The sequence below is a fragment of the Mustela nivalis genome (genome assembly GCF_964662115.1).
Source record: "Mustela nivalis genome assembly, chromosome: 19".
NCBI lineage: Eukaryota > Metazoa > Chordata > Mammalia > Carnivora > Mustelidae > Mustela > Mustela nivalis.
In genome coordinates this window covers 22651036-22676961 of record NC_139038.1, presented here as the reverse complement: position 1 = coordinate 22676961, position 25926 = coordinate 22651036, and the positions used below count along the sequence as shown (strand labels likewise).

At 40.6% G+C, this 25926-nt stretch overlaps 1 protein-coding gene and 1 long non-coding RNA gene across 33 annotated transcripts in view; one reads left to right on the top strand and one right to left on the bottom strand.

Moving 5' to 3' along the window:
- Window positions 1-25926, bottom strand: part of TNRC6A (trinucleotide repeat containing adaptor 6A) — a 198385-nt gene that overhangs the window by 75794 nt on the left and 96665 nt on the right. For 20 of the 32 annotated variants that reach the window (XM_082714754.1, XM_082714756.1, XM_082714773.1 and 17 more), the window contains 2 exons: window positions 25810-25857; window positions 1456-1543 (listed from right to left, as the gene is read on the bottom strand). In XM_082714754.1, coding sequence (XP_082570880.1) covers window positions 1456-1543; window positions 25810-25857 — 136 coding nt within the window. Of the gene's footprint in view, window positions 1-1455; window positions 1544-9692; window positions 9855-25809; window positions 25858-25926 lie in introns of those variants that run through there. The other 12 variants (XM_082714758.1, XM_082714760.1, XM_082714759.1 and 9 more) reach the window with 3 other exon arrangements.
- Window positions 8162-18585, top strand: LOC309855017. The gene is made up of 2 exons (XR_014306567.1): window positions 8162-10979; window positions 11212-18585. It is a non-coding gene; the product is annotated as an uncharacterized lncRNA (long non-coding RNA).

The window sequence follows — 25926 nt, the reverse complement described above, 5'->3', positions numbered from 1 at the left end:
TCCCTTACCTGGTTAACTCCTCCCAAGATGTACTCCTGTCACTCAATCTGAAATGGAAGCATCAACGGAAGTCACTCTCCCTTCATACTCTCCCAACAAACTCTGTGGGTTCTTGCCAGTTCCTGCACCAGCATCTGAGCCTCTAATTTCTACCTCTTCCAATTCAAGCCCACGTTTTGCTAAGACATACATTCCCAAGCACAAACTTTTACACCAGTCTACTGAAATGTCTTTGGTGTTTTCCCCAACACTCAATGGCTGAAACCAGGAGAAGAGTCCACAGCCAACACCAATCCTCTGCAGTCTCATCCTGACACTTCTGCCCTCGGCGTCCCACTCCCACCAATCAAAACCCATACTCCTATAAGGCTGTGGGCGCTGGCTGCAGATTTTACTCTGCGTGGAATCCCTTTCTATTCCACTCCTTGTTCACTTGGCTAATTTCTACTCTAAGAAAATTTTCCCTTCCGATGGTCCCACTCCAGGCTGAGTCAAGCAGTTCCCTGTCTTCAACAGCTCCCCACCTACCACAGATTTGGACGCTGTGTTTTTCCCTATTAAATAATGTGAAGAAAAGTGTACAGCTGTAATACAGCGCCTGGCACATAAGAAGTGTAGGTCAGAAATTAAAGTCAGAACTGCCATTGATACAGAAGTGGAACAGTGAATTCACTGGGTCATTTAGAACATTTTTAAGGTCCTTGAAATGTTGATACAGTAGAAGATGAGTGCCCAGCACTGTCATCAGGATTGTTAATTTATAAAAAAGCAAAAACAAAAAAACTTTATAATTATGAACATAATCTTTCCTTTTCTATGATTTGTACTGTTTTGGTTAACAGTTTCTGACAGTGGATGGGGCTAGAGATCTTCTGCAGCAAATTATGTCTTAGGCTTATTTTCAAATATCTTACTGTGAACAGCAAATTCTTGAAATCAGCCCAGGTACTAAACAGAAAGTAGAAGGGAAACGGACACTTTATTTCCTATTACGTGCATTATGTGTATTACGTTATCTCGTTTAATTAAATTCTCCTCTGACAAAACATAAGGAAACTAAGGCCCAGAAAGGCTAAACAAAGCTGAAGGACACACCATGTAGCACGCCCTGTGGGAGAGCCAGATTTCAATGCAGCTGCAAATTGCTCGCTCTTCTCACATATAGAGAGATGCATATATTATGAAAACCTAGGAAGAGCTGATTGAAAGATAAAGACCTGTATAAACCACTTACCTTTGAAAAAACTACCGGCAAGATTAAATAACTATGCATTAAATTGTATATACTTGGCAAAAGTTACTATATACGCATAATCAAAAACATTAAATATTAAAATGAATCTCCACTGAAATTAAAACATTCAATCAAATGCTTTTAAAAACTCCAATTAGAGTAGTTTTCTTTTTAAATCTGTTTAGACCGCTTAACATAGATAGTTGATACATATATACTACCTTCTTTTGAGCAGCTTCCTTCTTTTTCTTGTCGTCTTTTTTCTTTTTCTTTTCTTCCATCAACTGTTCTTCTTCTTGCACTAAATCCCTGAACCACACAGTTGCAATTAACGTTCCCAAAATGTATTAAGAAATAAAAATAATGTTGCATACAGATTCATTTTCACTCTTATTAGAAGACATGGCAAATTACTCTATCATTCATCAAAATAAAACCCAGCTTGCAACCTCCATCTAACTCTGGAGACACTACTTAGTACTCTGCTTTAGGAAGTCAAAGTAGCAGAGCTTTGAGCTTCATGTTATGTCATGGAAGACAACCTAAAATTAGCAAATTTTACTCTGGGAAACAAGCTATACTCTCTGATTCTAGAATGTAAACACTGTGTGAGCCAGAGTTACCTTGCTTCTGGCCCCAACTATCAATCAGCAGCTAGTAGCAATGCCTCAGACCTCCCCACCATCCTCTCTGCCCAGGTATCTGGGGTACTGTTGGCTTTCCTTGCCCTAAAAAGCTTTATTAACTATTTTTTAAACACAAGTTATTCATAAAAAGATCATGTGGTTCAGCTTTACTGTAATTTTATAGCCCATAAATATTCCAAACTATTCTTTCAGTACATGGGAATCAATAATACACTCATTATATAAGTTTGTTTCAATTCTTAAAATAACAAATGCTGAAAGTTGTCAACAGAACCCCTGGTTCAGGATTTCAAAATGATAGACAGGCTGAGTAAATGGGTCTGCCTCTTCTTTTCCACTCCACCTCACTGAAATGAAAGGAAACAAGGTAATATACATCTCTTCCCAGCTGAGGCATAATCAAGAGCAAAGAAAGCTACAACCCAAGAATAAACACAAGAAAAGTCTTGAATGGATGTATGTGCCACCCTCTGGCAGAGCTCTAGAGAGGCTCCAACAGAGCTAGGAGAGCAGAAATAGACACGGAGCAAAAAGACTGCCGAAGGAATAGAAAGGCCACAGCTATTCAACTCCTCCTAGCCACTTTCCATGCCCAAGACTACATGGCTACACACAGCAGCTACACTTGAATCCTGCCTAAAACCAAAGAAACACTCTCTAAAGAAACAAAACCTAGGCAGGAGGCAGGCAGGGCTCCTGCAAGAGGTCTGGTGCCCCAGATCAAGTCCTCTTTATTGGAAACTACCACCATTCTCCTCCATCACACCCTAGACTAAAGCCTGCCAATCACCATACTTCTCAGACACAGAACTCAGTCCCAGCCTTTCTGGTCAAGGTAGAGCCTCTAAGGAATGAGGAAACTTCGAAGAAAAGTTAAGAGGAGACTCACTTCCGTTACCTACATTAATAACCCTAGATTCAAGAACCTAAACCTTCATCCACAATATCAACAGACAACCAAAAATCAGATACTTGATGAAAATCAACAGACAAAGAGAAAATTTCTAACTGCCCTGAGGAAGCAAGGAAGCTTCCCAGAGGGAACATTATAAATAACAGACAGACAAGGCAAGGTTCAAGGAACATGAACCAGACATTTGGGGAACTGCAAATAATTTATCAAGGCTGAAAAGCAGATGGCATTGGGGATGCAGAAGAGAAAATGGAAAAGACAAGCAAACACAGGGGAAACTGCAAGGGATGCCACAAGGTGGAGCTCAATGAGATCCCACTGGAAGCTGGCTTGCGGACGGAGAGGCACACAGGTAGGCAGTGAAAAACAAACCGAGTGACATCACGGATGACTGCCGGTGATCCTGCAAGGTTGAGTATGTGACTGCTGAAGTCAGTGAGAAGCTGGAAGGAGATAATTGTTGCTATACTCCCTTGTCATTTTGTTCCAAGTAGGACTGCCATGTGGCTAACAGAGTAGCAAAACAGACTCACGCCAACCACAACCATGACTCATTCTCCCCTCTTCTGTGTGAGGGAGGCAAGGAGAGTGAGCAAGCTTGCTCACACTGTAATCCTGGGTAAGTCCGGGACCGAGCTAGCCACACATATGATTAAGAGTAAAATCAGTAAACAAATGAACTTGTATCATTGTCATGTCATCCATCAAAAGCAGATTACTAGCTCTAACTACTTAACCTTCTACAGCCTCAGTGCCCTCCTTAAAACTGGAGATTAATTTCTGTATTTCTACTTTGCACCACTTTTGTTAGGATTAAATGAAGGTGCTTAATTAACAGAGTCTCTAGTAAGCACTCAAGGCCTAGTTAAAAACTCCTCTCACCAGTTCTCAGTGGGATCCATGACTGCCTTTACTTTGGTCAAGATTTATGGGCACTTATGATACAGAAACATCAGGAATCTTCAGCATTTGTTCTCCGTGTCCTCCTGTGATTAGACACAGGTCCTTGATCGGATCTTGTTTTCTGTCTCTATAATTCTACCCTATGGCATGCTCCCTTACTATTTACCTGGAATTTTTCTCTCTCCTCAAATTTCATTCTGAAGGCTTTTTGATGAGGTTAGCAAGTATTTTCCTAGCCCAAAATGGTGGCTTTAGTAGTTAAAAGATATAATACATTAGCTCTCAAGGAACTATTACAGTATCAGCTGATACTCTAAGCACAGCGGCAAGTTTGGTTCTTTAGCACTGTCACCACCGCCAACTGACCATACCTGACCCACATCTTCTCCTTCAGAAAGTTAAGTGGAAAAATATATAAATATACCACCTGTGCCCAAACGCTGGCTTTCAGGATTTAAATGCTAGTAGATTTATTTAAGACATCTGACTCTATCATTTACATATCTATGAAAAAGAAAGGGCTGATGGATCTGATAGGTCTAAATGGTCCATCATATTTGACATATGCTCCACAAAGACAACATTCCAGTCAGCAATCATTCATTCCTTGAATTGGGTACCCAATTCTGCAAGTCCTGGACCTAGGAACGAGAACAAACTTTAAAGTGATTAAAATGTCAGTGATTAAGAATGTGTGGGTGGCTCAGTCAGTTAAGCGTCCAACTCCTGATTTCAGCCCAGGTCATGATCTCAGGGTTGTGAGATCAAGGCCTGGGTTTCAGGCTCTGTGCTGAACCTAGAGCCTGCTTAAGGCTCTCTCTGCAGGAGCGCCTGGGTGGCTCAGTCGTTAAGTGTGTGCCTTCAGCTAAGGTCATGATCCTAGAGTTCTGAGATCGAGCCCCACATCAGGCTCCCTGCTCCAGGGGAAGCCTGTTTCTCCGTCTCCCACTCCCCCTGCTGTGTTCCCTCTCTTGCTGTGTCTCTCTCTGTCAAATAAAAAAATAAAAATCTTAAAAAATAAAAAATAAGATTCTCTCTGCTCCTCCCCACTCCCACCCCTTTCTCTCCCTCTAGAAATAAATAAATAAATAAATAAATAAATAAATGCCAGTGACTATGTTGGGCACTTTATGTATATTTTCCCATTTTACTATCACTTTTTAAAAAGTGATAAAGATGTGGGACGCCTGGGTGACTTAGTCAGTTGGGCAGCTGCCTTCGGTTCAGCTCATGATCCTGGTGTTCTGGGATCGAGTCCCACATTGGGCTCCTTTCTTGGCGGGGAGCCTGCTTCTCCCTCTGCCTCTGCCTGCCACTCTGATTGCCTGAACTCATGAGCTCTCTCTCTCTCTCTCTCTCTCTAACAAATAAATAAATTAAAAAAAAAAAAAGTGATAAAGATGTTACCCGTTTACTGATGAAGAGACTGAACCACAGGAAAGCGAAATTAATTGTCCAAGGTCATACAGCTAGTACAGGGTAGAGATAAAATTCAAATCAAGGCTCTCAATGTCCTGGTCTTTCCTCTAGAGCATGAAACCTCCCACAGTAAAGTACTAGCTCCTTTTAGGAGACACAGAGAATAAATCCTTTGGCCTTAGACAGATTAACTGCTTTATCTTCTTCCTTACAATGTACCTTTTCCCCAGACTGTATGCCTCCACAATCCTTTCCTTATATCCTTCTACCTTTTATAAGAACACTTAAAATGTACAGCAGGAAAGACAAAGTATTAGATTTTCAAGAATCATGGCTGTGTGACAGGAGCAAGAACCGGGAAAAAAAAAAAATCAAAGACAAAGACTGAACCCGACTGGTCTGAAGAGGGAATCAGGTACTAGTGATCTTTAAAAGAGCAACTGCAGGGGCGCATGGGTGGCTCAGTGGGTTAAAGCCTCTGCCTTTGGCTCAGGTCATGACCCCAGGGTCCTGGGATCGAGCCCCACATTGGGCTCTCTGCTCAGAGCAGAGCCTGCTTCCTCCTCTCTCTCTGCCTTGCCTCTCTGCCTACTTGTGTTCTCTGTCTGTCAAATAAATAAATAAAATCTTTAAAAGAGCAACTGGCTCAGTCATTAAGTGTCTGCCTTTGGCTCAGGTCATGATCCCAGGATTCTGGGATAGAGCCCTGCGGGCGGGCTCCCTGCTCAGTAGGAGGCCTGCTTCTCCCTCTTCAACTCCCCCTGCTTGTGTTCCCTCTCTTGCTGTGTCTCTGTCAAATAAATAAATAAAATCTTAAAAAAACAAAGAGAGAGAGAGTGCACTTAACTACAACATTTATTTCGTGAATGTCTGTGGGAGATACAACTAGCAAATGGCTGTAAGGTCCCACATCTGAGGAGTTCAACAGCTTAAAAAAAGAGAGAAACAGGAAAGCTCGAATGGTACCAGAAACGAGCAAAAATGTTTGTCCTTGAGGGAAAACTCATCATGGAAATGCCAGGTGCATGACAGAGTACACAGTATGCTATGGCCTACACAGTATGCTATGGTCTGTGTAAAAAGCGAGAGAGAGGATATGCACCCTCCTTTCCCTGTATGTGTACAAAATGACTGTGAAGGAACACCTAAGAACAAACAGTAACTGTGGGGAGGAGAAGGGAGGAACTAGGCCGGTGGCGGATGGGAGGCTCTCACTGTACAAACCTTTTCACATATTTTCATTTCTGATTCATCTGTGAATGATAGCATTGAAAAATGAAATATTCGGGGAGCCTGCGGGGCTCAGTAGTTTAAGCACCTGCCTTCAGCTCAGGTCATAATCTCAGGGTCCTGTGATCAAGTCCCAGTGTCAGGGTCCTCACCAGGTGGGTAGTCTGCTTCTCCCTCTACCCCCACCCCCGGCTTGTGCTTGCGCACACTCTCTCTCAAATAAATAAGTAAAATCTTTAAAAATAATTAAATATTTAAAAAAATTTCAAGCATTAATATTAAATAAGTAGGTTTTAATATTTAAAAAGTAAAAGACTATTCTCAGTTTCTCGTTTGCTGGGAGATTTGGTCATGGGTGCATGCTATATTTTGTTAGAATTCTTGCCTGTGGCAACTGAAATGGTTAAATGATTTCTATCTTTTGATGGCTAATGTGATTAACTGTATTGATGGATTTTCTAGTAGTGAACCAAGCTTACATTTGTTAGTATAAACCAAATTCTAAATACTACTTGTGGGGCGCCTGGTTGGCTCAGTCGGTTAAGCGACTGCCCTCGGTTCAGGTCATGATCCCAGGGTCCTGGAATAGAGACCCCATGGGGCTCTCTGCTCAGCAAGGATTTAGTAAAATAGTAAAGATTTTCTTTTGGCTTCTCCCTCTCCCTGCCTGCTACTCCCCCTACTTGTGCTCTGTCAAATAAATAAATAAAACCTTTAGAAAATTAATAATTTAAAAAAAATATACTATTTTTTAAAGACACTGCTAGTTTTTCTTTTTGATAAATGCAGATTAAAAGATGAAACTATAGGGCACCTGGGTGGCTCAGTGTTAAGGTTAAGCCTCTGCCTTTGGCTCAGGTCATGATTTCAGGGTCCTGGGATCAAGCCCCGCATCAGGCTCTCTGCTCAGCAGGGAGCCTGTTCCCCCTCTCTCTCTGCCTACTTGTGACCTCTGCATCAGACAAATAAAATCTTAAAAAAAAAAAAAGATGAAACTATAATGTTATACCCTTTTTCTTCTTCTTCTTCTTTTTTTTTTAACTAATTTTACTGGTAAAATGTTCAAGAGTAATAATATCTGGCAACAATGAGAGTTAAAAGGTTCTTTCTCACATTTTACACTGCCAGTGGAAAACTACTACAATTTGTTGGGAAGTACTGTGGTAAGAATTTTAACAACTGAATTTATACACATTCTAGCCAGCCACCCCATTCTGCAGAATGTTATCTGACAGCAATAAATCCCTAGAACGCAAGGCCATGTGCCCATCATACTTCACTGCAATGTCCACAAGGGCTGGAAAGCAGAAAAACAGAATGTCCATCAATAAAGAAATGATTCTTCTATGGCATAGCATAGCATGTTGTATTGAAAAGGAACTGATTTGTTTATTGATAAGAAAACAAGTTCCTTTTTATAAATTTTTTTTTTAAATTTTACTATTTTACTAAATCTTTAAAAATTTTTTAAAGATTTTACTATTAAGTTACCACTACACTCAGCATGGGGCTCAAACCCACAACCCTAAGATCAAGAGTCACATACTCCATCGACTCAGCCAACCAGGAGCCCCAGGAATATTCCTTATTTAAAATAAGAAAAGCATATTGCAAAAATGTGAACATGTTATCCCATAGTTTTTTCAAGCTTTCTGTATATGTATGTGAACTTTATACAAATTTAGATAAAGACACGAGGAAACACTCGCCTAAACTAGGAATAGCAGAGTAACCTCACAACTGGACCAACTACTTAAAGAAATTATTATGTTTTTTAAAAAGTGCAAGTCAGGGGCTCCTGGCTGGCTAAGTCAGAAGAACATACAACTCCTGATCTCAGGGTAGTGAGTTCGCATCCCATGCTGGGTGTAGGGATTACTTAAATAAATTAAAAAAAAAAAAAAAGTATATCTCAATTTGAAATGTTGTGTTACGTGTATGTTACTTTTGTAAATTAGTACTAAAGCAATGTTTATGAAAACACCATAATATCCAGGATTTGCTTTCACTATCCAGGCCCCACCCCATGGCTCCAAAAAACAAAAAGAGAAAAATGCAACATGATTAACAAAATGTTGGCAATTGCTGAAACTGGGTAATGGGTCCATTTATCTTCCTGATTCTGTTCTCTTCTAATGCATATGTTTGAAATTTTCCACACTAAAAGATAAAAAATTACAAGCCTCCACACAAGTGATTAAAGGCAACAAGATGGGAGATTAGAGACAGAGGAAGAAGCAAAAGTGTGTCAGAACCAGAGTCCTGGGAGCTGGAAAAGAAATGGGGAAGGCAAGGGCCCATGATGGCAGCAGGACACATCTGGGATCTAGAATGCCCATCCTTGTCTTGCTCTTCCTGATGCTTGATGGGTCAGTTTTTCTATATCCCCAACATGACTATCGTTAAAAGTAATCACTTCCAAAGAGTACTCTTGTAAAATGCTGAAGTATGGACTAATGAAGCTCACTGTTGAAGAATTTGGAAGTATCTAATAGCAGATTCTCAAATGTGACTATGTTATGATCCATTAATTCCAATCAAAGCCCATAAAAAAGAAATTGTACAAAAAAAGATACTGCAAAATAGCCTAAAAGCCAGTCAGTAGAGAAAAGTTATCAGAGCATAATGCACTCATACCATGGAATCCTACAGCAGTTTAAGAAATGGAAGGGAGTTTGTAGATGTCCGTGGTGTGCAGAAGAGTTAACAGCAGGTCTAAGACTGCGATCCTTAGAAAGGCTGGCCCTCGACTGGTATGAAGGAAGCTGGACTTCAGAGAGGTTCCCACCATTCCCTAACTGGTAAGGGTAAACTGTACGAACAATACAGTTTATGTTGAAAACCTTTCCTTTTGGGAATCTGGAATTTTAGTACCTGTTAGACAGAGGGTGCACACGTGACTGGCCCCTAATAGAAACCTTGGGCACTGAATTTCTAATGAGCTTTCCTGGTAGACATTTTACACATGTTGTCATAATTTGACACTAGACAAATTAAGCATGTCCTGTGTGACATGAAAGGGAGAGAACTCTTGGCAACTTGCACCTACTTTCCTCTGGAATTTGTCCAATGTGCCCTTTCCCTTTGCTGATACTTTTGATGAAATACATCATGGTCATGAGTATAACTGTATACTGAATCCCGGGGAATCATCAAACCTGAGGGTGGTCTTGGGGACCACCTGACAAACATGAATTTACAGGGAAAGATCTCTAGGACATATTTCTGAGTCAAAAGAAAGTCAATATTCAGATCAGTGTATCATTTGTTAGAAAAACAAGAAGAAAATCCCATTACAAAGTACCCATTTTCCACAGTACAGCAGGGAAGCAGACCCTCAAGGTACCTGGATGAGGTGACTCTGTATCCAAAATTATTTAGTGATAACCTCCACAGTGTTTAGCCAATAAAATAATAATACTGGCTTAGGAATTCCTATAAGGCGGGGCACCTGGGTGGCTCAGTCATTAAGGAATTCCTGCAAGCCAAGCAGTCTCTGCGGACTGGGAGAACCTAAGCAGAAAACACAATTTTATTTTATTATTTTTTTCTTAGGAAACATAATTTTAAGCTATAATTTTATAGAAACAACTTAAACACACCTGAAATAAGGAAACAAGTAATCATTTGGTGGAGGCTGTAAAGCAAGTTTAGGAAAATAAAACATGCACATGAGCTGTTAGAGCTATGGAAGGCTTCAAGGAGCAGTAAAAGAAGCTGATCTTGAAGGATCTTAAAGAAAAATCTTCTACAGTGAGGTGGGCCTTTTCAGGCAAGGGAGCACAGAAGGGCACGGACACCACCAAAGCAGGGAGACTTGTCAGCATGGTGATTTCAGGGAGCAGGACTGACAGGGAAGAACAAGGGATGAAGAGCTCCGTGAAGTTGGACATACGTTGCTAAACACGGTAAGAAAGCTGCTGCAATAATTCGAGTAGAGGTATGATGCTCTACGCCAAAATGGCAGACTGAAGCGGAAATGAAAATCAAGAGTAACACCAAGGTAATCATGAGAAACTGGAAAAGCTGACAGTAGTAAGAAGAATGATAGGAGAGGTAGATTAATGGCAATTCCAGATTTTAGAAAGTAAACATTTTAAAATGGAGGTTCTCCTGTTAAAACTGATTATACAGTAATGCGACAAGGAGTTATTGCTTGTTTTATGAAACAGAAGACCTAGGACAGCGTTCCAGAGGGCCCAACTAGTCTATCAGTCAGCAACTTACCATAAGGCTCATCACAGGCAGGAGCCAGCTGTATGCAACAAGCGGGTTATGAAAATACATTTCACATCTTCTGCCAAAAATGCTCTTCTCCTACTTTTCCCCTTATACTCTTTCTCCCAGCCTTCCTGCTTCCTCTTTTTTAGCTGCTTGCCAACCCTCCCTTCTCTTTTCGTCCTTCTCATCCTCCTACACGTAAATTAATCACCAAAGCCAGTCTAGCACCCCACAGCACAAAGCCACCGGTAACCGTCAAAACTATGATCTCGCCACATGGTAGAGATGGAAACCTGGCTGCAGCAAAAATAGGCAAGAATGAAATCAGGGGTTTGGAGAAGTTTTTCAAAACCTCTGGCAGTGATATGAAGAAAACAGAGTAAAAATGAAGTTTTACATATAAAGACGACTAGTACTGGGACGCCTGGGTGGCTCAGTTGGTTAAGCAGCTGCCTTCGGCTCAGGTCATGATCCCAGCGTCCTGGGATCGAGTCCCACATCAGGCTCCTTGCTCGGCGGGGAGCCTGCTTCTCCCTCTGCCTCTGCCTGCCATTCTGTCTGCCTGTGCTCGTTCTCTCCCCCTCTCTCTCTCTGATAAATAAATAAAATCTTTAAAAAAAAAATAAATAAATAAAGACGACTAGTACTTATTTGCAGGTAGAAAAGGGGTCAGGGAATAAAAGTACTGGAGAAAGTGGCAGGGCGGGTGGCACAAGAGAGGCCAGTTTCCAATCACGGCCAGTGTAATTTCCACAAATGCTGAAGGAGTTCAGTAAGTGATGCATGGAATAGTATGCAACTATAAAACAGAGACGACCGTCCGTGTTCTGGTAGGAAAGGATCTGAAGGCCTGCAGTTAATTGGAAGAAAACTAAGGTTCATATACTATGTTTTGTGTTAAGAGGAAGCAAGAGATAAAAATATGTATCCCCACGTTTTGTGTTCGCATAATGCTGGAAACACACATAAATAACAACACCTATTTGTGACAGGAATGTGGGGCGCAAAAAGGACCAGAGGAAGAACGGCAGCAACACTGTGTATTTACAGATACTACTGGATTTTGAACCATAAAGCACAGACCAAAAGCTTAGCTGTGGGGGCATGGGTGGTAGTGAAGAGTCAGCATACCTTCCTCTTAAGAATGAAGGGAAAACAGGGACCCCTGGGTGATTTAGTGGGTTAAGGCCTCTGTCTTTGGCTCAGGTTGTGATCCTGGGGTCCTGGGATTGAGCTCCGAGTGAGGCTCTCTGCTCAGTGGGGAGCCTGTTTCCCTTCCTCTCTCTGCCTGTCTCTCTGCCTACTTGTGATCTCTGTCAAATAAATAAATTAAATCTTTAAAAAAAAGAATTAAGGGAAAAATAGGACGGACACAGCAGTGACTTATCAAATGACAGAGTCTGGATCTCTTCAAAAAGAAGAGGTTGTGTGTAAAGGAGGCTTCCACTGGCCCCATTTTCTAAGCAACAAAATAAGGCAAATAAACGATTACAACCCATTGAATAGAATAATATAAGACTCTATGAGTCCTTCCTGATATTAACAAATGGATGGATGGATGAACAAACAGGGTAAAGGGAAAGATCTTGAGGCAGAACATCAACTAATGTAGAAAGAATGACAGCCCTGAAAAGTCACTATTTGGTGATCCATTGATTCAGGCAAAAATCCTGACGAAAAGCAAGGTATTTTACACAGTCTCTAAGTTCCCCCAACAATTATTAATTACAAAAGCAAAAATCTGAATTTTATGGTTACAAACCTGACTTATTACGGCCTTAACCAAGTAACTGCAGTTATCATCATCGGTAATGCGACAAATGAACACCACGCACCTCCTGATAGGACACGTGAGCTAACACACACATGTTCTGTGCTACTCCTGCCAAAAATGCATAACCTGAACCCAGTTGAGAGGGAACATCACAACAGCTTCCGGCCTCCAGAGCTGGGGGAGGGTCCGTTTCTGCAGCTTTAAGCTGCCATGTCTGTGGTGGGGTTTTGGTCATGGATGCACCGGAAAGCCAAGAACAAAGGTGTTGGTCCTAATGTGTGCTGCTGACTTGCCATCTCAGTAAGAAAGGACTATCTGCCCTGGGGGGCATGTTCTGTTCCCAGCTCACTCTGAAACAGAGCAGCTGCGCAGTGGAGCAGGCCTTGGGTTGGAATCTGTGTGTGGGTTTTCCTGACAGCCCCACAAGAGGCACATTGTACCCCAAAGCCCCCTGGACATTCACAGTACCCCATCCTTGTCTCCTTGCTTTGGTTCCTTCTTGCCCCATCTGGCAGGAGGTTCATAAAGGCATATTCTGTGAACAAGGACTAAAGCCCCAAACAGCAACCTGTGGAAAGTGTCATTGGCCCTTTGAAGTCAAGTGAGATCGGCCAGCATCATCCCTTTGGGCCTTGACTTGTAGCAAATATCTAGGGCTGGGTGTCTGGCCCATGTGAATATTAGAGAGGAAGTTTTAGAAGGATCACTGGATTTGGGACTGGTTCTTACAAAGCAACAATATTAAAAATCATTTTGTTTAAAAAAAAAAAAAAAAAGAGAGAGAGGAAACATCTCACAAATATGAACTGAGAGACATCCTACGGAATGACTAGCCTGGACTCTAAATAATACCAAGATCTTCAAAAACAGAGAAATTTCCAGAATGCAGGTGACTAAACGAATGTGAAAACCACAAGCAACCTGTATTCCTGAACTGAATCTCTAACAAGAAAAAGTTTTCTGATTTACTCTAAAAGGCATTATTGAAATAACTGGCAAAATTTGAGTAAGATCTATAGCTTCACTATTAAGACTGTACCAATATTACTTTGCCAATTTTGATAATGGTACTGTAGTTACTAAGGAAATGTCTTTGGGGTGCATGGGTGGGTGGCTCAGCCAGTTAAATGTCTGACTTCAGCCCAGGTCTTCATCTCAGGGTCGTGAGTTCAAGCCCTGTGTTGGCAACCTACTAAAAAAAAAAAAAAAAAAAAAGTCTTTGATTTTAGGAAATAACTATTTAAAAGTTTTTAGGGCTAAAGGAACATCAGGCTTTCAAGTCATTCTAAAAGGATGCAGAAAAAAAATTACTGGTTTTTTCTTGTATGTAACAAGAGAGAATGATAAAGCAAACGTGTTTGAATGCTAGCATCTGAGCAATACAGGTGAAGGCTAATCAGGAATTCTTTGCTCTGTTCTTGCAAAATTTCTCTAAATCTTAATTATTTTAAAATTAAAAGCTTACCGGGCACCTGGGAGGTTCAGTGGGTTAAGCCTCTGCCTTCGGCCCAGGTCATCATCCTAGGATCAAGCCCCACATCAGGCTTTCTACTCAGCGGGGAGCCTGCTTTCTCCTCTCTCTCTGCCTGCCTCTCTGCCTACTTGTGATCTCTCTCTCTCTGTCAAATAAATAAAATATTTTTTAAAATGAATAAATAAAATCTTAAAAAAAATTAAAAAGCTTAGAGGGGCAATGGGTGGCTCAATCGTAAAATGTCTGCCTTCAGCTCAGGTCATGTTCCCAGGGTCCAGGGAACAAGACCCGCAGCGGGCTCCCTGCTCAGCAAGAAGCCTGCTTCTCCCTCTCCCTCTGCCCCTTGTGTCCCCTCTCACTGTCTCTCTCTGTCAAATAAAGAAAATCTTAAAATAAAACAAAATAAAATAAAATAAAATGCTTAGGTTGAGGACAGTTGGGTGAGATTAGAAACAGAACAGATACCGTCCACAATGACAGAAGCACTCTGTAGTTTGCAAGTGCTCTGAGAGATTATCCATTGGAAGCTGAAGGATGACACACAGAACTGATGTTATTTGACGCTTAGAAACCAAAGATCAGAAGGTCTAAATGACTTGTACGGTAGGTACAAGGTAATGGTAAGGCTGACCCAAAACCTGGTTTGCTAAACTACCCTCCTAAATTCTACTCTTCTTTTTAGGCTTAAGTTAATTACCAGCTCCTTCATGATTCTTTCCAACTCCCACAAACTTCACCCTTCACCTCTCATTAAACAATGTTCATTTTCTAATTATTTCAGATGTTAATCTCACTCTTCCAAATAGGACTAATTGCTGCTCTGAGGGCAAAAACCAGTTCTACTTGTATTGTACACCCCAGCATTGGGCACTGCAATTAAATTCCTGCTTCTATGCTTTTACTAGCACTCTAACTCTATCACTAACCATCAAAGAGGCATTCTTTTCACTCTTACTTTTACCCACATTCTGGTTAAGGACCATGCTACTTCAGTCTCCAATACCTACTTGTGTAAGCACCTTATTTCTCTTAAGCCTCCATCTCCTCGTTTATAAGAAGTCTCAAACTGTACCTCCTCCCCAGGGCTGTTGTGAAAATTAAATTAAGTAATGCAGAGAAAGTGCTTAACAGATGTATATAAGGTATACACTCATTGTTAGCTACAAGACTTTGTTAGTACAAAACACTGCTCCAAAGCTAAGGTTAGGGCACAAAGGTTCCAAATGAAGGGAGAACCTACAGTAGAAAACAGAACTGATGTAGTTCTTTGAGTGGCTATCATCAAGAAGACAAAAGATAACAAGTGCTGGTGAGGACACAGAAGAAGGAACCCAGTGTGCACTGCTGGGAATGTACACTGGTGAACCAATTACAGAAAACAGTTTGAAGGTTCCTCAAAAAAATTAAAGATACAACTACCAGTGAGCCAGTAATTCCACTTCTGGGTATACAACCAAAGGAAATAAAACCAAGGTATCAAAAAGGTTATCTGCACTTCCATGCTGACTGCCCCATGATTCACAATAGCCAAGGTATGGAAACAGCGCAAGTGTCCACCAGTGAATGATGTAGATGTGGCACAATGTGTCTATGTTGTGTGTCTCTACACATGATGGAGTATAATTCAACCACAAGAAAGAAGGAAATTCTGCCATTTCCGACAACCTGGATGGGCCTTTAGGGCACTGTGCTAAGTGAAGTCAGTCAGACAGAGAAAGACAAATACTGTGTATCACTTATACATGGAATATAAAAAAAGATGAACTTGTAGAAACAAAGTAGAACAGTGGTTACCAGGGGTATGGAATGGGAGAACTGGGGAGATGCTGTCACAGTATACAAACTTGCAACTAGAATAGGAGTAAGTTCTAGAAATCTAATGAATAGAATAGTGATCACAGCCAACAAAACTATTATATACTTCAAAGTTGCTAAAAGACTAGATCTCAAATGTTCTCACCAAAAAGGAATGCTAATTATGTGACATGACAGAGGTGTTTGCTAACACTATAGCGGTAATCACACCGCAATACATAAACATATCGTATCAGCACACTCTACACCTTCAACGTACACACAGATTCCAGTATCTTTAAAAAACAAAACAAAAAAAAACAGCACACAAGGGCAATGCATGGACCACTGGGGGGCAGGAGGGGGATGAGTTGTCAATTATATACATATAAAGCTGGAAAAAATTAAAATTAAAAAGCAAAAATGAAAACAGAACTCAATACATAAGAACAATTATTATAACATAACAAAGAATAAGGTAGATGCCAGAACAATTCAAGACCCCAGATTCCAAACCAGACAAAACCAAGTACCAGGTACCAAAAAAAGACAAAGATATCAAAACTCCTGACCAAACTCTTATGAATACAGACACCAAAATCTTCAACAGAAGACTAATAAATTGAACCAGCAACATATAAACAGAACTAATGACCATGCTCAAAGGAGATTTACTCCAGGAATTCAAGGTTGGTTTAACATATGAAAATCAATATACTACAACATATTAACAGAACAAAGGACTGAAACTACATGATCTCACTAGATACAGAAAAAGCATTTGACAAAATCCACCCTTTCATGACAAGAAAAAAACACTCAAACTAGAAATAGTAGGAAACTTCCTTAACCTGATAAAGGCCATCGACAAAAGCCCAAAGATCACAACACACATAACAGCTGAAATTGAAAGCTTTTCCTCCAAGATGAGAATTGAGACAAGAATGTCTGCTCTTGCCATTTCTAGTCAACACTGTACAGTAGGTTCCATTCAGAAAAACTGAGCAAGAAAAACACAAAAAAAGGCATCAAGATTGGAAAGGAAATTGTAAAACCATCTCTATTTGCTGATGATACAGTGTTATAGAGGGAGAGTACTAAAGAATACACACACACACTGACTACAAGAAATAATAAACAAGTTGGGCACAGCTGCAGGATACAGGACCAACATACAATATCAACTGATTGGGGCACGTGGGTGGCTCAGTCAGTTAAGCATCCAACTCTTGATTTCAGCCCAGGTCATGATCTCTTAGCCATGAGATCAAGCCCTGCACTGGGCTCCACGCTGAGTGTGGAAGTCTGCTTAGGATTCTCTCTCCCTCTGCCTATCCCCTACGCCCCCCAACCCACCGTGGGAGAGCGCACACACACTCTCTTAAAAAAAAAAAAAATCAATTGTCTGATGCACGACAACATAGATGAACCTTGGGGACATTATACTAAGGGAAGTAAGTTAGTCACAAAAGGACAAAAATTGCACAATCCCACTCATATAAGGCACCTAGAACAGTTAAATTCACAGAGAAAGAAAGCAGTATACTGGTTGCCAGGAGTTGAGAGGATGGAAGAATGGGGAGTTGTTTTTTAACAGGTACCGAGTTTCAATTTTGTAAGATGAGAAGAGTTGTGGAGACCAATGGTGGTGACATTTGCACAACACTATGAAAATGTAGTTAATGTCACTGAAATATACACTCAGAATTGGTTAAGATGGTAAGTTGGATATCACAAAATTTTAAACTTTTGTGCTTCAAGGGACAACATCAAGAAAAAAGGCAACCCATTGAGTGGGAGAAAATATTTGTAAATCATGTATCTAATAAAGGACTTGTATCTAGAATATATAAAGAACCCTTATATGGCACTGGCTAGCTAGTTTATAGGGCATGAGACTTCTGATCTCCTTTGATCTCAGGGTTGTAAATTTAAGTCCCATGTTGGGTGTAGAGATTAAAGATTTTTTTTTTAATTCATTTGATGGGGTCAGGGGGCGGGGGGTGGTCACTGGGAGAAGGCGAAACAGGCTCCTTGCTGAGCAGTGAGCTCAACATGGGGCTCAATCCCAGGACCCCAAGATCATGATCTGAACCGAATGGAGACGTTTAACCAACTGAGCCACCCAGGAGTCCCTTGAAATTACTTAAAAATAAAATTGTAAAAAAAAAAAATTCTTATAACTCAACAATAGAAAAATGACCATCTGTTAAAATGGACACAGGATCTGAATAGACATTTCCCCAAATCAGACACATAAATGGCCAATAAGCATGCAAAAAGATGTTCACATCATTAGTTATTAGGGAAATGCAAATCAGAACCACAATGACATACCACTTCACACGAAGATAATAAAAACAAACAGTAACAAGTGTTGGTAAGGAGAAACCAAAACCCTCATACATCACAGTAGAATGGCTCAGATACTTTGAAAACAGTCTGGCAGTTCCTCACAAAGTTAAACACAGAATTACCATATGCCCCAGCAATTCTGCTTCTAGGTACGTGCCCAGGTGAATTGAAAGCATTATGGTCACTCATCCAGGAATGTTCGTATCATTGTTTTTCATGACAGCCCTAAAGTGAAAACCCTAATAGTGCTCATCAACTGATGAATAGAGAAAGAAAATGTGGTATATCACAGTGCCTGGCTGGCTCCATCAGAGAAGCATGTGACTCTTGATCTTGGCTGGGGTTATTGAGTTCAAGCCCCACATCGAGCATAGAGATTACTTAAATAAACAAAGAAAAAAAAAATTTTTAATGTGGTATGGGGTGCCTGGGTGGCTTAGTTGGTTAAGCATCTACCTTCAGCCCAGGCTGTGGTCCCAGTGTCCTGAGATTGAGTCCCACATGGGGCTCCTGGATCAGCAGGGAGCATGCTTCTCCCTCTCTCTCTGCTGCTCACCCTGCTTGTGGTCTCTTGCTCTGCCACTCCCCCCTGCTTGTACTCTCTCACTCTAACAAATAAAATCTTTTTTTAAAAACATGGCATAGGGGCGCCTGGGGGGTGGTTCAGTAGATTAAAGCCTCTGCCTTCGGCTCAGGTCATGATCCCAGGGTCCTGGGATTGAGCCCCACACCGGGCTCTCTGCTCAGCAGAGAATCTGCTTCCTCCTCTCTTTTTCTCTCTCTGCCTACTTGTGATCTCTGTCAAATAAATAAATAAATAAATAAATAAATAAATATCTTAAAAAAAAAAAGATCATATTTATTTATTTGACAGAGAGACACAGAGAGAGGGAATACAAGCAGGGGGAGTGGGAGAGGGAGAAGCAGGCTTCCCGCTGAGCAGGGACCTGACGTGGGGCTTGATCCCAGGATCCCAGGATAATGACCTGAGCAGAAGGCAGATGCTTAAGGACTGAGCCACCCAGGCACCTCATAAATAAACTAAAAAAAAAAAAGTTGCAGCAGTGTAGAAGATGCACTTGATGGCCCTTCCTATCTTTACATGGTAAGAGTCTCAGGTACACATATGTCTCACGACACCTGGAGCGTCACAAGTAGAACACTATGTAAAACCTATCTCTCTGACATCCTTTGTATGGTCAATTATCAAACAGTGAAGTAATGCTTAAAAACACATTTAAAAGCACTGCATATCTGAGCACCACATAGTACTATTTCCTTGTGTTTTAGAGGGCTACCTCAAAAGAATAAGAAAAGACCAAAGTCAACAAAACACAGATGTCAAAATTATAAAAATATTTAATTATCACTGCGGCAAGCTGCTCAGTAAATGCTAGCTGACTCAAATCCCTTATTAAGAACAGCGAAACAAGTGACTCGGTTTAATCTTGTTGGTTATTATACCAAATCCAATCAATCGCTATTTGCAGAAATTATCTTTTAAGGTTCAAAGTATAAAATTCCTTAACCGAGTTTCAATCGGTTGTTAACATTCCATCTGAAGCGGGAAGTCAGCTGAGTCATCCACATATAACAGACTGCTGCAGATTCAAAATGCTCTTCCCTAGTTACAAGAGTAGAAAGGCTAGGATTTCTGCTTCATAGCCAACTCACACACCCAGAGTATGCAAATCATTTTAAAAATAAGACCACCTTCATAGGAAATTTAAGCTATATTTATTTCCATAGGTCTTGCTTTTTTTTATTTTTTTAAGAGAGAAACTACGCCTTTGTCGAACATTACTTTCTCTCTTTGAATCTTAAAATCTTTTCATTGCCATTATGCAGCTCCTCTGATATCCTCCCTGTAACATGTTGTTTCTTACTCTTTGGGGAGCCATGACCCTTTGAAACCAGATAAATGCTAAGAACCATCTTTTTTTTTTTTTTTTAAAGCACATATTCAATTTTTCAAAGTACTTCATACCATCTGTATCCCTGTATAGAATCCAGGATGAGAGTCTCTGTTCAGTGGGACATCCTTTTTCAGGATGCAGATCGCAAGCCCTGTTTTATTTTCTGACCCAGGCTATCAGTTTATCAGTGGTGAAAGCTGAAAACAAGCAGCTTTCATGTCTAACAATTAGGGAGCTACCTCCAGAATGACCCTTCAAAAAACTGCCCTTGTCACAAGCAATCAGTTTAAACATGAAGACGTGTAATTACTGTAACCTCAACTATTTAAAATTATATCTCAGTTTGACCTAATTGTTGGCATGTCTGAAAATGAAACAGAGTGAGCAGGAAGGTAAAAGTACTGGGTCCACTTTCAGCTAATTTGCTTAAAAATGGTGGGGGAAGGAGCCCAATGTGCTGTCCCGAGGGCACATAACCTATACATTATTCCTGCCAAAAAGCGTCCGGGTGGCTCAGCGGGTTAAGCCTCTGCCTTCAGCTCAGGTCATGATCTCAGGGTCCTGGGATGGAGGCCCGCATCGGGCTCTCTGCTCAGCAGGGAGCCTGCTTCCTCCTCTCTCTCGTCTGCCTACTTGTGATCTCTGTGAAATAAACGAATAAAATCTTAAAAAAAAAAAAGAAGAAAAAGAAAAAAAAGCTTAAAAAAAAAAAGGTTTCACAGTATCTAATCCTACAGAAACCATCAGAAAAATCCAAACCGAAGCCTGCAAAAACTAGTGTGGACGACTCCAAATGTCAGTGTCATGAAGGGGAAAGAAGAGGTGAAGAAGCTGCCTCGGATGTAGGGAAGTTACTGACGCTGAAAGCAACTCTGGGTTAGGGAATGAAGGGCCAAAAACCCAACAAATGTTTAAAACGTCACTAGGATGGCTGGGAAAATCTGAGTAAGAACAGAAGGGCATTGTGACAAAGTTAAACTTACCTGTGAGTGATCATGTGACTGTAATACAGAATGCTCTTATTCTCAGGAGATGTGTGTTGTCTTACTTAAGGATGAACTGGCCACGATAAAACTATACGGCAAAATATTAATAATAGGGAGAGATAGAGATGTTCGCCGCACTATTCTTGCTATTTTGCTGAAGGTTAGAATGATTTTTTAAAAATTTTAAATGGGAGGACATTTTGACTTTGAGTGAGACTGTCATAAGTCATTCTGAGCAGAAAACATACAGCACATTCTATTTTTGTCTCTCCAATCATGGTCAATACTTCTGAGGTTGCCAGAAAACAGAACTGTAAGGGACTTTAATTTATACTTGCAGACTTACTTCAGAAGCCAAAAACACAAGAGGTTACAGAGTGGTACTCAGACTTTTTAATGATGTTCATATTTAAATTTTCCAGAGGGTTGTTACGCATTTTTAAATTAAGCTTCCAGTTTATGATTCATTTATTCTATCAATTGACTACCACACAGCTGCCAAATTAAGAGAGGAAGAAACCTACCAATATGAATTTGTTGGCCCACAAACTGTATCACAGGAAAGCAACAGAAAACCTTAACAAAACTGGAAGTAATTTTTTTTCCTCAGGTAAAAGTGGATGGATTGCAAGTGTAGGATCCACCTTATCTAGAGAGACCTAATGCTCTGGTTTATTCCTGCTGTCCCTAATCTTTTCTTATTTAGCACCTGTCCCGGGAAAAGGTGCCTCAGATAACAATGTCCCAGTTTAGATGCTACATTATATGGCACTACAGCATCTTTAACAATTTTTCCTAAATGATGGTGTTTAATAGTTGGTTTAGGGAGGAAAAATCAGCTAACATGAAGTGTTTAACTTTTTCGTAAGACAATATACTCTACATTATAGTAATAAATCAATTACTAAAATGGGCACAAAATGCATTAAGTGTTCTTACATTTTCAGAAAGAAATGAGAAACCAAAGTTATTTTTCTATATGCATTATAAAATAAAACATTGCACATTTGCAAGACCTCAGTAGTTAAGAGTCAAAGACCTGTTGGAATCCCAGCTCCGTCACTTGAGAGAATATAACCTTGACTGAGTTACTGGATCTGTCTTAAACCATAGCTTTCTGACTTGTAAAATGGAAGAGATCAGAATCCTGGCAGGTCTCTCTAATCTCACGGTCCAGCTCTAAATACTGAATGATTCTATGCCTTTGGCCTCCAAAATATTTTTTAAAATTAGATCAGTTGCCTCAGATTTTTTTTACAACTAGCAAATGTAGCTTACCATCTTCTCTCACCAAACTCCTATTTCTGCTCTGATCTCTCTTGTGTTCAGAGGCTGGGTCAATCTCTCATTCACCCATGACGGCGTTTAGACCCCTCTCACAACTAATCCCAGCTTAGTTGGCTGCCAAATCCCAGATTCCACTTTCTCAGTATCTCCCACTCCCAGCTCTTTTCTCCCAACACTTTAATTCAGGTCTTCACCAACACCTGCCTTATTCTATCATACCACACCACCTTACCCAAGAGCATGTAATAGCTCCATACTACCAACAAGATCTATGCCACAAGATCTAAGTCCTCAACCTAATACTCCAGAACCTCTGCATCTGGCCCTGCTCTTCCGCACCAATCCAAACTACCCACTGCTATTTCAAAACTCCCTGTACTTCCGGGGATTTTGTACCACTAGCTCTGTTGTTCTTACTCTGCCCTTTTCTCAGCCTTTCCAAATTGAGTTCATCCTTTAAACTTCAGTTCTAGGGGTGCCTGCGTGGCTCAGTCGGGTAACCGTCTGCCTTCGGTTTAGTCCTGATCTCAAGGTCCTGGGATGGAGCCCCTCAGCAGGCTCCCTGCTCAGCAGGGAGTCTGCTTCTCCCTCTCCTTCTGCCCACCCCCAGGGTTTTGTACACTCTCAGATAAATAAAATCTTTCCCAAAAATTTAAAAAATAAAGTTCAGTTCCAGTGGTGACCACTCCCACCCCATCACAGTTCCCTTTTTTGAATGTCCAGGATAATGACATAAAGTGACACATTTTAACGGCCAACAGTGTATTTAAAAATATAGTTTACCCCAGGTAGTAAACTAAATTTCTCTTCTGCCAATTCTGTTTAACTGGTACTGGCTACCTGGCACACTGTCTTGAGGATTTGCCACTCAGCAGAGGGAAAGGAGAATGACAACCCAAGACCAACATTCAGAAACTAGAAGGTTCAATCTAGGGGCCCACACAATAGGATCTGTACTTCCAATGTATTAAAAGATGTAAAAATTAACATTTAAATATTTAACATTAAAATTTCATATGTTTGGTTATCTGCAGGGAATATGAAGACCTAGAACGACAGTTCTCAACTGGGGGTGATTTTGCCCCCCAGAGAACATTTAGCAGTATCTAAAGACATTTCTGAATGTTACAACTGGGAGGGAGTGCTACAGGCAGATGCTGCTGACCATCCCACAAGGCACAGGGCAGACCTCACAATAATAAATTATCTGGCCCAAAATGTCAACAGAGCCCAAGTTAAGAAACTCTGATCTAGAAGTATCAAATGTACCTGTGGGTTCTGCCTCCTCAAAGATATTTTCAAATTTTTCAAGATGAAGAACCATGCCTCTAAAAAGAGACGATACAATATGATCCGAAGCCTGACAGCTCCTCCAAAACCAGTGATGTAGCCTCCTGAAAGTTACTTAACCTCTTTGTGCCTCAAAGTCTTCATCTGTAAAACAGGAATAATAGTACCTACCTCACACAGTGATCCAGGGATCAGATGAGTCCATGTAAAGTCTTCAGAAAATGTGCCAGGCAGATAGTAAGCATTCAGTACACTTACTACTTCTGTTCTTCCCCTCCCAAGTGCCTAGCCTTCCATTTGGAACATAGAAGATGCTCAAGAAATGTTTGCTAAAGGAATACAGAATACTGCCTTGATTTCCTGGGGAAAACATAAATGCTTCAAGACCTACACACTCTCCTTATGTGGGAAAAAGGAAGCACACACCTAGAGATGGAGCTGAAGGCAAGCATTTGCCCACCCAATCACACCTCTCCCTCTTTGGAACCTTTTAACCTTTAGGCAATGCTACCCTCCCACAGTCCTCATATACTGCCTTGAAACCTCCTTAAAAATTGTTCCTCCTCCTTGTGCCTGATTACCAACTGCAGTGTAGAGCTATCCTTAAATATGGAATGAGATGGTAACTTAACCCCTACACCATCTACTTTGTATTAGTTATTTATGTACATATGACAGTCTTCCTACCAGATTGTACACGCTCCCTGTGGCCAGGGACGACACTGAATTTCTTTTCATACAACCCAGGGGGCCTCACACACCTTAGGAACTGACTAGTCCAAATCTCATTTTTTAGATTACATACAGAGGCTAAGTGATTTGCCAAGAATCAAGGTCATACTGTAAGTGGCAGGGCTGGGATTCAAACTCTAATACATAACTTACATAGAGACTCTACATTCTCTCCAACTGTAATAGCACATGAAAATTATACCTGGTAAAGGCAATGTTTAATTAAGCCCCAGAAAACCTCCATAGAAAATATACTGATATAGTTACCTAACAAAGCAAAAATGGAAGGAGAAATAGACCCCAAGCTCCCTTCTGCTGCTGAAAATTCAATCTGTTTTCTTTAATGGTCTCATATCTTAACATTTTTTTTTAAGCTTTTGACAACAAAAATTACTAAATGTCTAAAGAACAGTTGTTTTATCAGTCATGTCAGGCTTAATTTCCTTAAACCAGTCCCCATAATTTTAAGAAATGATAATTATAAGAAAATCTCTTATTTGGTAAGCCAGTGATGCCCACCCTTCACCCACTGAGAAGATTTTTTTAAACTATCTCGTTACCAGATTAGTATCTATAAAACTCAAAAGACCAGCAATTTGGGATGATTTTATATGGTGAAAAATATTCACATGATTTGAACTGAGTGTTATTAACCTCACCTTAAACGTAAAACTTACAATCGTGAAGGACAAACTACATTTAAGACTTAAGATAGGAGAGATTTTATTTTATCCTGTCCAAGTGAAAAAGAAAGCTGCTCACTGATAAAAGGTTCATCCAGAAGTTTCTCTGAGTTTCCCCATATGATTCGAAAGAAAACGGCCAATAAAGACAAGACCGTAGGAAAATGAATTTGAAAAAGAGTTAAATATAATGCAATGCTCTGATGCTTTAAGCAGTTACAGCTAGCTAAAGCTAATCCTTTCCACAAAGGCTACGTTTAAAAATCAAAAAACTCCCTTTGTGGTGGAGATTTAAGTTACCAGTGCAAAAACACTCAGGCCCAGCAGAAACGATAAGCATTTAATGGGAACAGATTTTTTAATTATTTTACCAGTTGATAAAAAGAACACACACCGAACACAGACACAAATGTAGTTTCAAAAGAAAACAAAACGCAGTTTATGCTCGGTAAAGTTCAAGGGCAAAACTGTTTCCAGTGCAACAGAATCTGCCTGACTACAATGTGTTGGGGGGGGGAAAATGCGAACATAGTATCTTCTTATAAAGGCAACAATTTGAGTTACAAAGTAATAACGGGGAAGCCAAAACAGTTTGACAGCCCGCCATAAGGGCCGCCTCAATCATGAGTCACACAATGCCTGCAACCATTTACAATAGTAATTAATGCACAAGTCCCCTAATTAAATTCTAAAAGGTTGAGAATGCTTTAACTAAGTTTACAAGAATTGCTTTTCGCTGTTTTTTCTTCCCCCAAAGAAAAGAACACACGCGTAATTACGCATCTCCCCGCAATCCCTCCATACAATATTCCCTCCGGCCTCTTCTCCCGAATGCCTATTCCCTGCGTGCGAAAAGAAAATGACACGGGGGAACTTCTAAACCCAGAAAGGACGAACCCGAGTGGAAATACACGATTAATGGGGCGACAGACGGAAGCTCGCCCATCTTACCTGCTAAGATTCCTTTCTACGTCTTTGGTAGCTTTAGCTTCCAATTCTCTGCAAGAGAAAAGAAAAAAGAGAGAGAGAGAGAGGAGAGAGAGATGCGCGTGAAAACGGAGCCGCTGC